Source organism: Diadema antillarum, unplaced genomic scaffold (assembly GCF_040938485.1).
Source record: "Diadema antillarum isolate AM-2024a unplaced genomic scaffold, OU_Dant_1.0 scf00000019, whole genome shotgun sequence".
NCBI classification, from domain to species: Eukaryota; Metazoa; Echinodermata; class Echinoidea; order Diadematoida; family Diadematidae; genus Diadema; species Diadema antillarum.
The window spans coordinates 2,404,965-2,420,133 of NW_027270908.1; the positions used below are offsets into that span (position 1 = coordinate 2,404,965).

Here is a 15,169-nt window from a genome sequence, read left to right on the forward strand (position 1 = left end):
GTATGTCGTACATCTAGTACACTGTACGAGGTAACGAAGAACAAATAATCTGTGTCCTTAAAATCTGTAGAAAATATGAAGGCTCACTCACATCCAGTTAACTTTTCCTGAATTTACCAGATAACAATTTAACTTTACATCAGACGGAGGATTGTGATTATTCCATTTGTTCTGTTTTGCTAATCATAAAATTAATGTATTATTAGCATGTACATGTATGCATGATGCATGTTCAATGTTCACGCAGTACACATACCGCTGCATTGCACACATCTTTATTGTTATTGCAGTTTTGTATCTGTGCATCCGTTGATCATAGATATACATGTAGATGTAGAAGAACTGTTTTCTCATGTCAAAGCAGGTTATTTAGAGTTGTCACCACTGACATCGTCGTCATCATCATCGTCACCGTCTTCACTGTTGCAATCACCATCGTCGCCGCCATCATCGCCGGTGTCGTCACTGCCCACATTTCCGGGCGACCACGGGGGTTGGCACAGGCACACAATCCGCACCTGGTCGGGGTCCCCCATCACCATCCCCACCCCCTCATTCCTGCATGTCTGTAGCCGCCCCTCAGAACACCACCCTCCCACTTGTCAGCATGCCATGACTAACACTCCGTCAGATGACAATAAGACTGTCTCCCCAAAGTTGGATCTTGACGAGGTTGATGGAGGTGATTTTTAACCCCCCCCCCCCACACACACACACATACACAGAATGTTTCTGTCCTCAATCTTACCCCATTCCATACAAGACTGTGAAATCCCCACCAACTCTACCAAAATTCTGTGGACAAAAGATTCATATTTAGCAATAGCTTATTGCTCAAGTCCATTATTACTTATCAATTTTTCTTAAATTTTCCAAGACATTCTGGTCCAATAAGCAGCAACTTCTTCACAGATGAATATAAGACTTCTGACTATTTACAAATTTCCTTTGATAGAAACTTGCCAAGTCTATACAATCTAATTACTAGATACAACTATGTAGTTGAGTACTTAAAAAGTAGCAAATGCAAAAGAATGAATCCAATAAGAAACTTTTTCCTTGAGCAGTTACTGCACTTAATAATTGAAGGGTTTATGGCTGATAATGAAACCATACAGTGTATCTTCCAAGATTCCAAAGTCTCCAAAGGCTTTCACAGTCTCAGCCTAGATCTGTTGGCTATTGGTTATTACCCAATAGCTGCAAAGTTGGAGGACACATGTACACACTGTACATGTGTATCTGCATGCCATTTTGTAATCATTCACTCCAAATTCACTGGTGTAGAGTATCGAAGTATGACATCACATTCATTCATCGCCATGGAAACCGGTTTTGAACAACCTCATGTAGCCAAAATACCTGTGGAATCAATGGTAGCTAACAATGTTTTTATCCAGTTCCAACCTACTGCCCAAAGCCGTGTGCAAGGATATCTTGTTTGGAACCAGCACTAAGCTACACCGTATAACAAAATACTCCAACATCATCACTGCATTATCACTGCAGTACTCTGTAGTGCTACATTTAATCCAATCTGGAGTAACCTCCTTCCCTGGTTAAAAGCATGAGGCCAATCCTAAAACAAGAGCACTAGCAACATGTGATGCCATTATCATAATTGCATGTGCAACTAAAAATAAAGAGCGTAATATTCAGCAAAATTTTGAACGTCATTATCCAAATGTATTGCAAATACAGGTACGCAAATGTATACATGTAGTGATTGAAGGGAGGTGCTCAGTCTGAGCCTGATAGTCATATCACACAGGCAACTGAGACATGCTTGCTAGCTGCTATAATGTAGGGTGGCAGCCCTCTCTGAAAACACCAGTAGGAATGAATTCAATCAATCTCTGAGATGAAATACATCATCAATCAAACATCTAGTCTCAGTTTCTCTCACCTTTACTGTATTATACATCTGTGCTGCATGTGCATTTTCATTTGTACGTGCAACTGTAGTGCATTGTGTTTGTATTCAAATACATGTATGTGTGTATAACAAGTTGAATTAGATGTTCATAAATTTATAGACATTTTTTTTCTTTGCTTGGATATTACTTTGTAAAATATGAAGACACTCTTAATTTCTGTCATCATATTTCTGACTCCCAGATATTTCCAAGAAGACAGTAAATTTCATAAGTCACAACTGTTTTGAATTGATTTTTTCATATATTTTCTTGTGATAGATGTTTATGTTTCTTGTGATAGATATACATGTTTTTTGTGATAGATGTATATGTTTCTTGTGACAGATATTTATGTTTCCTGTATTGGATGTAGTACAGGCTACAAGACAAGAGAAAAGATAGATCAAGACAAGATATATACTTTCTTCTCACGCTCACACTTGCTCCCTTTTTGTCCCTGTCTTTCCAAACAGGTGAGGAACCGGAGGCACCAAAGTTCATTGAACCCATCCAATCGGTGCAGGTGCCGGAGGGCGACACAGCACGCTTTGAGTGCGTCGTCACCGGCCGCCCCATGCCGGAGATCACGTGGTTCCACGGCGAGAAGATGATCAAGCCGACAGACCTGATCGAGATCGGTCACGACAAGGAGGGCAAGAACTGGGTGGTGGTCCGCAAGGCTGTCCCCACACTCCAGGGCACGTTCACCTGCTGGGCGGAGAACCAGGTGGGACGCACCATGTGTGGCGCCGATCTGACCCTCGCTTCAGGTACATGGTAGTTCAAGCCTTCAATAGTCCCCTTTCATACTCATATCATAAAAGGTGTGAATAAGGGCCCGTTAGCAACTCTGTTAGTGTCCTTTTGGCCCTGTATTGTAAAGACACACACACTATTGTGATTTATGATAATTGCATCTGTCATTGTTGATTTTGATACATCCTTAACCTCTTCAGGACGAGCTGATATCACAATTTAATACACACATTTTCCTGAGACGCCTGCCCAATTATACTTCAACGAGTTAAGTGAGAGTTGCAGAATTTTTCATGATACAACTTTGGTAATGAGGTTTTCATATCAATAAGTAGTAGTACTCTGTTGTATATACAAAATTTGTAGGGTCATGTGCAATATCAATAAAGCATTCATCAACAATATGAATAAGAAAAGCAAATGGGTACTCAGCAATCCTCCAATCACCCTAACAAATTTTGATCAAGATCGAGATCTCTTCTTTGGAATCAAATTTTTGCAGAAGCGGAGGAAATCTCCATGGTCTCGGTGGACAGCAGTGCCATCGTCGAGGGACCACAGAGCCGCGACTTTGAGATGAGTGTGGACTTTGAGGGCGTGGATGAGCTGGAGGAGGAAGGAAGGCCGCCCTCGTTTGCCATGCCTGTCCAGGACGTCGAGGTCAAGCCAGGGGAGACTGCACACCTCAGGGTCAAAGTTGCAGGTAGGGGGACTGTGGGTGTTACAACAATACATGTTTCCATTGAATTGTCAGCAATACTCAATAGACATTTACCACTGCAATATTTTTTGGTTATCGGCATGAATTTGTCTCTTCATCACTTTCTGAAGAATGGATTTGTATTGCCCAGAAAACTGAGATCATATTGCTCACTTTTTTTTTTAGTTTTATGTTAAAGTTTGTACAAATACAGGACCAGCAGAAACGCTGTTTCGTTTCCAACATCTGCTTCATTCCCAAGAACAATGCAAACTTATCAAATATCACATTATATTCCAATCCCTAAATCATCTAAATCCTTCAATCATCTGACAGGCAAACCAACTCCTGAAGTCACCTGGTACCGTGATGGTAAAGTCCTCCAGCCCAGCCCACGACACACCATCATGTCAGACACTGAGGGCAACGCATCCCTGGTCATCTCCGAGGCCCAGCCCGGTGACGATGCGGAGTATCTGTGCAAGGCGGTCAACCCTCACGGTGTGGTGTCCTGCAGAGCAGACGTCATAGTGGAAGAAGGTAAAGTGTGCATCTTGGGTGTAAACATACACAGTTTTTAGATAGTAAATGTTAACCCGTTGAGGACGAGTCCCGAGTATACTCGGGCAGGTGTCTATGGGAAATGCGTGTTCTAGCAAAATCAGCCCTTCCTCAACAGGTTAATCAAAGTTTATATTGCTATCTTAGATCTGTTACATCTCATTGTACCCCACTGGAGAATACACTTGTGAAAATAAAATTCATATAAAGCAGTGAATTCAGTGATATTTTAACGCATTGAGAACGGGCTGATTTTGCTACAACATGCTTTTCCCATAGACACCTGCCCGAGTATACTCGCGACTCGTCCTCAACAGGTTAAAAATATATTTAATCCTACATGTACATTGTAACTGTGCTTCATTTACTGATTAGCTCATATGTCTTGACAATAGATAATTGCATAACCATTTTATTTTATATCCAATGTGTACATGTATGTCAATTTATCCGTCTTCTGATTTTGCAGCATTCATGTACAACAACTTTTTGTACAATATAAGTCAATTCAACATGGTGTGGAAATCCACTTAAAGAAGGGTTAGGGTAGGCATGCTTTTGCCTATAGGTGGTGCTGCAGGGCCAGAGGATTATATGCCAGACTTTTGAATGTCTCCCACCTTGTGTGTTTTCTTTCACAGAGCCATCGGGTGTGAAGGTCGAAAAACCCACCATCCTCATACAGCCAGAGGCAGCCGCCCCCCTGCAGGCCGAGCCCAAGGCAGTGGCCGAAGCCGGCCTGGAGGTCAAGGGGAAGGAACTGGACATCACCAGCCTCAGCGAAGCGCCCTCTATCACCTCCGAGGATGCCATGGAGGAGACAGATGTTGAAGAGAAGGATGAGGAAGAGGTATGGATCAAAATATGACCTTTCACCCGTTGAGGATGAGTCCCGAGTGTTCTCAGCAAGTGTTTATGGGAAATGCATGTTATAGCAAAATCAGTCCGTCCTCAACAGGTTAAAGGACAGAGTAAGAAAAATAGGTGAAAGAAAATATGCAAATTATTTTTCATGCTTGGCTGACTGAAAGTACATGATTTGTTGAATGCACCTTGCCTGGTTTTGTATATTTGAAGCATACATGAACAATGAGTAAAAAAACAAGTTTCAACGACATTGCTTGTCCAACATCCACTATTTGGCAACTCGTATGTTCCGTACCATTTAGTACTGTATGTCCACTCACAAGCCTTCCTTACCAATTGGCACATGTGCCCTAAACCTTAAACCATCAATAATTATGAATTCAATAATTTGCAAATAAATATAAATAAATGATTATGGATTCCCCCTAATCGCTATTGCATCATCTTGACCAATATATGGGATAGTCATTTTTTTTTTTTACACCGCAGTTGGTTGTCTAACTTTGCATTTAGGTCAAGTTTTTTTTCTTTTTCATGGGGGGGGGGCGGGGAGAGGGGTGAAAAGCACGAAGCTGTCCATATTGAAGTTACAATCATTAACATGATAATTATATGAATGGTTGATTTATTGATATGTGCTCCTGCATGAGAATCAATGAAAGTGAAAATAAATACTCTGACAATTTTTGTGCTCAGGCACGTAGGCCTCTGAACTTGCCAAGTTTTTACATCAGCACTCGGTATTCCATCCAAACTTCACCTAAAACTACTTTGTAAGCTGTAGATTAGCAAGCCCACTCACAGTCCAACAGGAAGGCAACAGTAGGGATTAGGGGGATTAAGTAATCTCTATTCATTGACGATGAGTTTTCTTATACACTGTATTTGATCCAGTTTGCAGACAAAGTGCAGTCAGAGTTAAATGAAATTGTACAGTATGTCCCAAAAATATTACAACAGAATTTTCGTTTTGAAAACTTCCAATATAATTAAACTGTGTGAATGCTACTTAGGGTATTCAAATATAATTTAGCTATATTTTGCAGAAAACCCCATTCAATTTAGTCCAGTGGTCACAGAGAAATGTGGATCATTGTAAAGCATGTCATGAATCTGATTCTTCCAAATTTAGTACATGGATGCTCTTGGAACTGCGTATTGTGTGAACGTAGTGGGCAGAACTTGGAGGGAAGGGATTCCTGGTATGTTCTACAAAACTCCTCATTTCTCTTTGACCACTGAAGCAAATCAGATGGGGTTTTCTATAGGACATGGGTAATTTTTTGGGGGGAACATATGGTATTGATGAGTCTAAGGTGGACTGTTCATCTTTTACCACAGGTGGAGATCCATGAAGCAGAGGATGTCACGAGTCCAGAGGTGAAGCTTGAGATCAAGATGGAAGACCTTGAGAAGCATCCTGAAGATGTTATCCAAAAGGTCACCCAGAAGAGAGAGGAGGAGAAGCCCCAGAAGATGGAGATGGTGATGCCAGTAGAGGTCACTCCACTCCAAGAACCGGTAAGAATGTGCTTTTCTTCCTCCGTTAGGTTTCCCTGATTCTCCTGTCTTCAGTAACAGAATGTTAAAGAATGTTACAGGGGTGGTATACATGTAGTTTTGATTGAGATGGAGGATTAAGATTGTAAGTATTAGCAAGATAATTAGAAACCATTTATTGAATTTCAAAGAGCATATAATTCCAACAAGAATTGAAAAATGTATTTGATTTAGTTATTTATTCTAATTTTCTATGTCAAGTCTCATAAGATTTTTCCTCTCATCTGATAGAAACCGGGTGACATGGCACCGATCTTTACTGAACCTCTCAAGAAGACCACGATGAAACCAGGAGAGACCCTTGAAATCACCTGCAAGGTGGAGGGCCTGCCCCGCCCGGAAGTCCAGTGGTTGGTGGACGATGTCCCCATTCAACCCGACGAACACTACAGGACCGAGTACCGGCCAGACGGCACCTGTGTGCTGACCATTCACGACGTTGAGCGCATGGACGAAGGGCAGTACGCCGTGAAAGCGATTAACCCAGTGGGCGTCGCCTCAACAGAGTCGGAAATGCTGGTCGAAGTGCCAGGTGAGTCGAGAACGAGTCATTTTATTTGAATTATCTTGATGCTGATGATGTGAGCTAGAGCATATTTATGAAAGTCAATGAGGTTTTGCCTGATGTTCTCCAGCTGAGAGGTGGCACTTTACAGTCAGAGGATTATGTCTGTACCAGACTAGTGAATCTTTCCCCCTCGTGTCTTTCCTTCCACAGAAGTGATGGTTGAGAAGCCTACAGTCCTTGCCCATCCTGAGGCAGCCGCCCCTCTGCAGGCCGAACCCGCAGCACCGGTAGAACCTGGATTTGAAGTCAAGGAGAAGGAACCAGACATCACCAGCCTGGGTGAAGCGGTTCCTGCCACCGCCGAGGATGTCATCGAAGAGACGGAGGATGTTGAGGAGAAGGAAGAAGAAGAAGAAGAGGTACGGATTGGTGTTAAAATATGACATCTATAGTTAAAATATGACGGCGAATTATTTTACATGCTGACATAAGGGGAAGACATGATTCAGCACATCTTGTTTGGTTTTGAACATTTGTTATATGAGCTCAAAGATTTTCCTCATTCAACTTCTAATGTTTCTTAGTTCTCTTTGTATGTTATCTGCCAGTTAGTACAGTGTATGTCTACTGATAGACTTTCTCCACCTATGCCCTGAAACATGGCACTCAAAGGTTTAAGGACACTGTTTACCATTGGGAGCAGTGATTGAAAAAAATGTTCAAGATATCACATTAGATGCATTTGCGTAGGTCAGTTGTATCCATAAAACATCCTACAATGTAAAAATTTGGCAGTAAAGCCTGAAATATAAGGAGATATCACTATTTTTCTCAGCAAACCATAACTGTAGAGGGTTTAGTCTCTGACCTTTTTTATTACAACTATTTTTCACATTTTGTATGTGTAACAATACTTAACATTGATTATACTGATTAAAATTTCTACATTGGTTGTTTCTATTCCTAACTCACATTTTAGAACAATTCAGAAGCATAAAAGCTGGGTTTTTGTTTCATCTGCAAATAGTAAATTATGCCTGTAATTTACCTCATCTTTGTTCCTTCATGAGCATCACTTGGAAAGTGTCAAAAAGCACGAGACTCTTTACATGAAATCCTACGGACAAGCCCAAAGTCAGCTGTTCATCTCCTACACCTTTTGCCCGCAGGTGGAGATCCTAGAAGCAGAGGATGTGGAGAGTCCAGATAAGACGAAGCCTAAGATCAAGAAGGAACCCCGAAAGGAGGAAGTGGTGATGCCGGTAAGAATGTGCATTTCTTTCACGATTTCCCTAATTCTGCTGTCATCAGTTGCACCACAAATAACTTGCCCTTCGTTCACACTAGGTCCTGCATCGCAGAGAATGTTCTGCATTGCAGGTTCTTCCCCTCCAAAACTATAGAGTTGACGTGTCCCCGTGAAGCCTGTCAAGTCTGGGGACAAAATTTGGAGGGGAGAGTGACCTTAGGCCATGATTGATAGTGCCCAGCTGTATTCATCAAAATGTGCACCTACATTGTATGTGAACTCTGGTGTCAACTGGCAGGGGTCTCCCAAAACCGTGATTGTCTCTGTAGCTTGGGGATAGTAGAGATAGACGGTCAGTCATAAAGAAATAAGATCTCTCCTAGATACTGTCCTGCAACGTGGGACCAAGTGTGAACAAGGGTGGCATCTTCTTGTTCCTCCTTTTTCGACATAACCCATCCCTCAAGAGATTCTGAATTCCCAATAGACTATTTACAAGCCCAGGGAGCTGTGGTATCCATGGAGTTAAATTCATTCCCTTTCCAAGTGGTTGCACTTACAAGTTGTAACTCTTTGTGTGCTACATTTGGATGCCCTACTCAGCCAATGGCTTGCAAACTTTGCAAGGGCCAAACCATGCACAAACCAATTTATTTTGAATACTACATGTAGCTATTTGCAAGAAAACTATCTATAGCTTTGTCATAAAATTTACATCACAGAAAGGCTTGCAATATTCTCTATAATTTTGCTGTACTGTATTTCTAGCAAAAACACTCGGATAAAGGTTACCTGGCTTAAAAAAAACCAAAATGTTTTCCAAAAGCACTCATGCGTTGCATTCTCAGAATATTATGGCACACTGGAGGTTCACACAATGGCACACAAAAGAGTAAAGAGCCACTTTTCATAAATTTTATCATGTTGTGAGTGTGAAGCTTTCTATGTCAGACCTCTGTGTTGAAAGAGATATCAAGGCAATTTCACCGAAGAGTTTACAATCAGAATATGATAGTGAAGACAAATACACATGAAATGACAGAAATTGATAGAGCAAAAAATGACAGCATTAACGAAAGCAAGTTTCACAATTATCACTGTAGGAGGAGAAGGTGGTTCCCATCGAGAAGAAACCGGAAGAAGTCACGCCCGAGGTCATCCCGCAATTCAAAGTCGAGCCCATGCAGGCTGAGATCACCGAGGTCTATGAGGCTCCAAAGTTTGTGGAGGACATGGTCGATCTGGAGATCATCAAAGGTCATCCAGCGAGGTTCGACGTGCAGGTGAGCGGCGTCCCCATGCCGGCACTCCACTGGTACCGCAACGGTGAAGAGATCAAGACGGGCGACAAACATTACAAGTTTGAATTTGATGAGGAAGACGGTATCGGTTCCCTTATCATTGATGAAGTCAAATCCGACGATGATGCCGAGTACACTTGCAAGGCATCAAACAAGGCGGGGTCAGCCGTCTCCAAGGCTGACCTCTTCCTCCAGGCTGCTCACAAGAAGCGGCCGGAGAAGCACCCGCCCAAATTCGTGACAGAACTCAAGACGATAAGCGCCGTGGAGGGCGACAGCATCAACTTCTTCTGCAAGGTGGTCGGCCGGCCCATGCCAGAGATCAAGTGGTTCAAGAACGGCGTCCAGCTCAAACTGGGGCCGCGCATCTCCATCGACTACGACGAGCAAGGGATCTGCACCATGCTCATCCGCAATACCACCATGGATGACGTGGCGACGTACACCTGCACGGCGACCAACGAAATCGGCGAGGCCACGACGACGGCAGAGCTGATCCTGGAAGGTAAATCCTTCGTTCTCTTCTTGCTCCTCCTCCTGCATGCACTGCCCTACTGCTTTGCTGGCATACCTCTTGAAGACTAAACTCAGTAACCCAAACTCGCTGTCGTTTGCACTACGCCTCTCCCAGTGTCGATGTTAACCTCGACTCTTTCATGCATGACCCCTTTCTCCCTCTTCCTCCCTGGTTTTGTGTGGATTTAACTGACCTGAGACACAACCTTTCCATGATTGCCTTTTTAGTTCTTCTAGCTCTTACAGATTTTCAGGAATTTCATTTGCCTTATTGAAGCATTTTAGACCCATTGAAACTTAAAGAAAATATCCTCTTGCTTAACTCGAAAATGGAGATACAAAAATTGTGGTATTTTTTCTAGATCGGTTTTGACTTCAAATGTTTCACTACGAAAAGATCAAAAGGTGATACAGGTGTACTTTTTTTCTGTAACCGAACTGCAACTGTTGCAAGTTTTTAAATGCTTCTCTTGGTGGGTTTCTTCCTTGCATGAAGCATGCAGTGTAGAGAGGATACAATAAGTTACAAGTATGTTGTATGTCTTATATCCACCAAAGAGAAATCTAATATACATCAAAGAAGGACAAAAAGGCAGTTATGTTGTTCAAAGGATGATCTCTCCCATACTCCTGCTTACAGTGTGTTCTCACAAAAATGTTGGTTTTGTGCTGGTTTTTTTTTTTTCTTCTGGCAATATTCTGTGCAATTAATTCAAGTGCTTAAGGGGTCTACTTTCTCAATGCTCTTTGTGGCTTTTCAAGTGTGCTGAGCTGTGCATTTGCAAAAATTTGGCATCACTGAAACGTGTGAGTCAAAGACGACCAGAAGCATGTTGTGGAATGTGTGAACATTGTGTCCAATTTGCCAAAGTTCTGTTGTGTCACGTGTCCAATTGGACTGCCATTGTTACTTTTTCGGCAATGTCTCATGTGCAAAAAGCTTCAAAGAATTGTCTGCAAATGCTAAAACAAAGCGACAAAAATCCTTACGTGTATCATGATAATGATAAAAGAAAATGAGTTATCCTGTGTGTTAACATTGGCACCATGCATTTCAATTTAATGAGATAATTATGATTTAATATTACCATGTTGAGCAGTGAAAGTGCGGATGATACACCTTGCGCGATTTCATGCTGTCTGTAAGTCATGGCAGCTGTTGCATTCCATCATTTAATGAAACTGTATTAAACAGATCTACATTGTATTGTGTAAGTCTGTTTTTATTTCAGATCGGCATGTGCTCATGTACAGCAACAAATCAGTCATTCTAAAAACTTTGCATTGCAGTGTTACTGATAGACAACACATACAAGACAAATTCCGATTTACACTGTAGGCAAAACGGACTGTAAGAATGAATAGAATGTAAAGTACAAGCAAGGCTCTGTGGTGTAAAGTGTGCTGCCAGTATTTGACTTTTCAATGCAAAAGTGTTTTGTTTTCTTGGTGCAAAAACTGATGTTTTTGTGTGTGATGATCCACTTGTCACGTGCTTACTCTTTTGTTGGAAGTGTGCTGTGGCGGGAGATGCTAACTCATGTGCATTATGTGTATAACTCATTCGGAAAGTGGGTATATTTTAACTTTCATCAGTAATTGGCGATTTATATGCACTACTGTCTTTCCACTGAGTGGTTTCCAATGAGCAAGAACACAGGACTAATGAATGGGTTTGCAAGGCAGTACAGTAGTACAGTGTACATAATACAGAGAGAGAATGTTTAATATCTAGACAATATGTGAATATGATAAGACATGAAGCGAACCTTGTATTTTACTACCATTTGGATACATCTCTTGGTACAAGTACTGTAGTTCATAGTGACAAGGATAACTGTGTAATAATCTTGAGAGATAAATGAGCACCAACTGTCAAAAACGTTCAATCTACGCTATCAGAAGGAAGAAGCTACATGTACATCAGTAATTATTCTGTAAGGTACAAAGTACATTATGAAGTTCAGCACTGATGCAAACCAGACTGCACCATGTGATGGTGTACAGATCTAGCAGAGAATATGACAAGCATCAGTTTCTTTCAGCAGAGTCAGCATCCTCATTTTTCACCTGACGATTTAATGTGTGTAGAAGAGCTGCCAGTTCTCCCTTATTGTACAGGAGGTTCCCCTGAAGATGCATTTTTTGTATCATTCCTGTTTCTTCCCTAATGTGGACATTTTCATGACCCATAGAGATGCACATATGACACAGGCATCTCCCTAACAGGTACTTGATATGTCCCTGATCTTGAGTAGTGAAGATCTGTTGCCCTAGTGTCGGATCCTACTAAAGGGGAAAACATGTAAAACGGATTATGCCAGTCTTGCATGGATCATGTCTTGGTTACAAGAAATGATGACAGTATAGTGCAAGATGTAATATTTTGCTAAACAAACAAGGCCAAGCAAGCAGATCGGGATTCGGGTTATGGTTTTACAAACCAGTAATCAGTAAGTGACCCTTTGCAGTAATAACCACTGGTACTGTATCATGAGCGCCTGACTTGGCGGATACCGGCGCTATACAAGACTTCATCATTATTATTATCTACCCCATGCATCTGCCAAACTAGTTGCTTTGCATTCAGTTAACCCCTTCTTTGTCAGGGACTTTGTACAGTGTGTACAGGCTATGGGGTTTTCTTTGCCAATTGGCACACAGAGCACATAAAGGGTTAACACAGTCCCTACACGCTTGTATATGAACCTGGTTGGCAATAGGTAGAGTCATTGGGGATTTTAGAATCTTCTAGGGAATAAGGGTTTATTTCCACCAAGCATGCCCATTATGTAATGTAGACAATCCCAGATGCTGCAATCAAATGCTTGTAATTTAGTTCGGGTAACCTGTTCGGTAATGCCCAAGGTTTGTGGGGGTTTCAGTCTACTAGGTTGGTGGCAGGTTAAATACCATGGTGATACAACCAGGACTGAGAGGTTCACACAGTCCATATCCATGGCCAGTTTGATACCAGCAGTAGTTTAAGGACATTTGTGGTTAAACTGAAGGAAAAGAAAACCTTTTGGCAAACTTTTTTGACAGATGAAGGAGCTCAGTCTGGGCTAAGTTATGATGAATGTCATGAATATGACTCCTTCCAGAGGTAGACCATTGTTATATTTGTGTGTTAGACACATTCATGTAAACTTAGCATAGCAATCTGGAAGTTGCCAATAATATATGACTTACGCATGTTTTAGTTATGCCAATAAGCAACTTTTGCTTGCAAAGGGGTAAGACTCAAGGGAGACTGATGATCATTGCATTATATCATCCAGCAAATCAAAATGGTCTGAAAATTATAATGTCTTGTAGATTTGTTGTAAAAATGATATGGATTACAACTTCCTTCTCTTCGTTGAGGAAATATATGACTTTTGATTTGTTAGGTTAGTCCAAAGTGACGGGCTGTGTGGAAACATTGTTAGTCCTTTATGATGCAAATCAAGTTTGTTTAACCCATTGCTCATGGAAACACTGAATTCCGTGCAAAGCTTTTATGGGAATTTCAGAACCTTGTATTAAAGGGGTTAGTCATGTCAACTTGTACAGAAAGTAGTCCCCATCTTGTAGTCTTCGTACCTCGGTCGCACTGTTTGAAAAAGGGTGAGATGCACGGAAAACACAGTTCGTTTATGGTGGAAAAATTAACATTTAGGAAAGGTGTTCAAACAATCATATCTCATCAGGGCAGCATTACATTAAGAGTTTGAGAAGTATTCAAAAAGTGACGTTTTGACCAGATTCCTTCTAAATGTCCAGCAAAAGCAGAGATTCATTCTAACCTCATGCACAATTATCCCTTATGGGTGGGAAGGCATCATATTACTAATAACAAGCTTGCATGGTTGCACTGGATTTCTGTGACGCATTGCACATTAATACAGTTTTCATGGGTTAACATTCTAGCTCAATGGAGCAGTCAATAAATTTTCACCTTAAAATGAGTCCCATGTTTGGTGATATCATGATTACTGACATACTAACATGATGCACTCACTATTCACTTTTGAAGGCACTATCTAACAAATGCACACATCTTGATCGATATATAAAGTGTTGATAAAAGTTTGAACCATCAATGAAGTTGTGCATATTAAAAAAAAATAATAATGTTATACATGTAACACAATATTTATTTCAACACTTAGCCAACTATGCAAGTTTAATGAGACACAATTTGTGAATAGTATGTTTTTTAGTACAGCAAAGTTTTAATAGCTATGTGAGAAGAAATCGTGATGAAGATCTTTGTATCCAATGAAAGCTAGGGCAGTTTGTTTTCTGTATTAATTTATATAATTATTGTTTATTTTGGGGTAATAATTTTTTCTAAAGTTGATGCATGAACCTACATTGCCCCTCCCTACCACTTCCTGCTTTGTGAACATTACCCAACCCCACCCCAAAAATATAGCATGCTTAGTGTCACAGTGTAGAAATTGCTGTGGATTTAGATTTTATTTTTCATCCCATAGGATCTGTATCATTACAGATATGATACACATGAAGTTCTGGCCAAACATTGGTGAATGATTGCATTTTTAAACAATATGATGATCATTTTGGATGATTCAAATATTAGTTTTATGGCCGGAAGAAAGAAATGTGAAAACATTAGCCTTCTCTAGACAGGGCTAAACATAAACATATCATTTCAACATCAGTTTTAATATCAGTTATGCATTGAATGATTCACGTGATCAATTCTTTAAAAACTCAAATGCAGTAAGTAATCAACGTTTCATATCTAGGCTTATAAAATCTTTACTTCAAGAAATGTTTGTCACTTTTAATAGTATCAAATTTATAAGTCCCTCCATCTTCAAATAAGTCATACCAGTGTATTTAGAACTTATTATAACATACCACATAAACATGTGAGAAAGATGACAACTGGGAAAATGGTTACGTTAAGTGACTATCAACTTTGATGTTTAGAAGGGATTAGGCATACTAGAAGTTAGGCATTTAAATACAATATTTCAGAGCACCATAGCAGCATGCCCACCCCCCCCCCCCCCCAAAAAAAAAAAGAAGAAAGAAAGCAAACAAACAAATATTGTGTGCTAGATCTGTCAATTTCACACAATCTTGATTTCTGTATCAACCTTTCAATTTGGTAACAGACGATATACTTTTTTTTAGGTGATTTACATTGTTTTGCAGTTTTGTTTATTGCCTGTAAAATCTGTGACCTTTTATCAGGCTAACTGGGTGATGTGCTACATA

The 15,169-nt window shown here is 40.7% G+C and overlaps 1 protein-coding gene across 1 annotated transcript; it reads left to right on the top strand.

The window, feature by feature from the left end:
- The first annotated feature begins 272 nt into the window (after nucleotides 1–272).
- LOC139728595 (myosin light chain kinase, smooth muscle-like) lies at nucleotides 273–8,918 on the top strand. Its single transcript, XM_071639536.1, has 10 exons — nucleotides 273–682; nucleotides 2,390–2,686; nucleotides 3,175–3,375; nucleotides 3,709–3,912; nucleotides 4,575–4,783; nucleotides 6,142–6,321; nucleotides 6,592–6,892; nucleotides 7,079–7,287; nucleotides 8,038–8,130; nucleotides 8,886–8,918. The coding sequence occupies exons 1-10, from the start codon at nucleotides 613–615 to the stop codon at nucleotides 8,916–8,918; spliced, it is 1,797 nt and encodes a 598-aa protein (XP_071495637.1). The 5' UTR covers nucleotides 273–612.
- The last annotated feature ends 6,251 nt before the right edge of the window (nucleotides 8,919–15,169 follow it).

Bases quoted from the DNA above. Each gene is read 5' to 3' on its own strand.
- LOC139728595 (XM_071639536.1), top strand. From the start codon at position 613: ATGACTAACACTCCGTCAGATGACAATAAGACTGTCTCCCCAAAGTTG. The intron at 2,687-3,174 runs GTACATGGTAGT...AAATTTTTGCAG, and splicing joins CGATCTGACCCTCGCTTCAG to AAGCGGAGGAAATCTCCATG. The intron at 4,784-6,141 runs GTATGGATCAAA...CTTTTACCACAG, and splicing joins AAGAGAAGGATGAGGAAGAG to GTGGAGATCCATGAAGCAGA.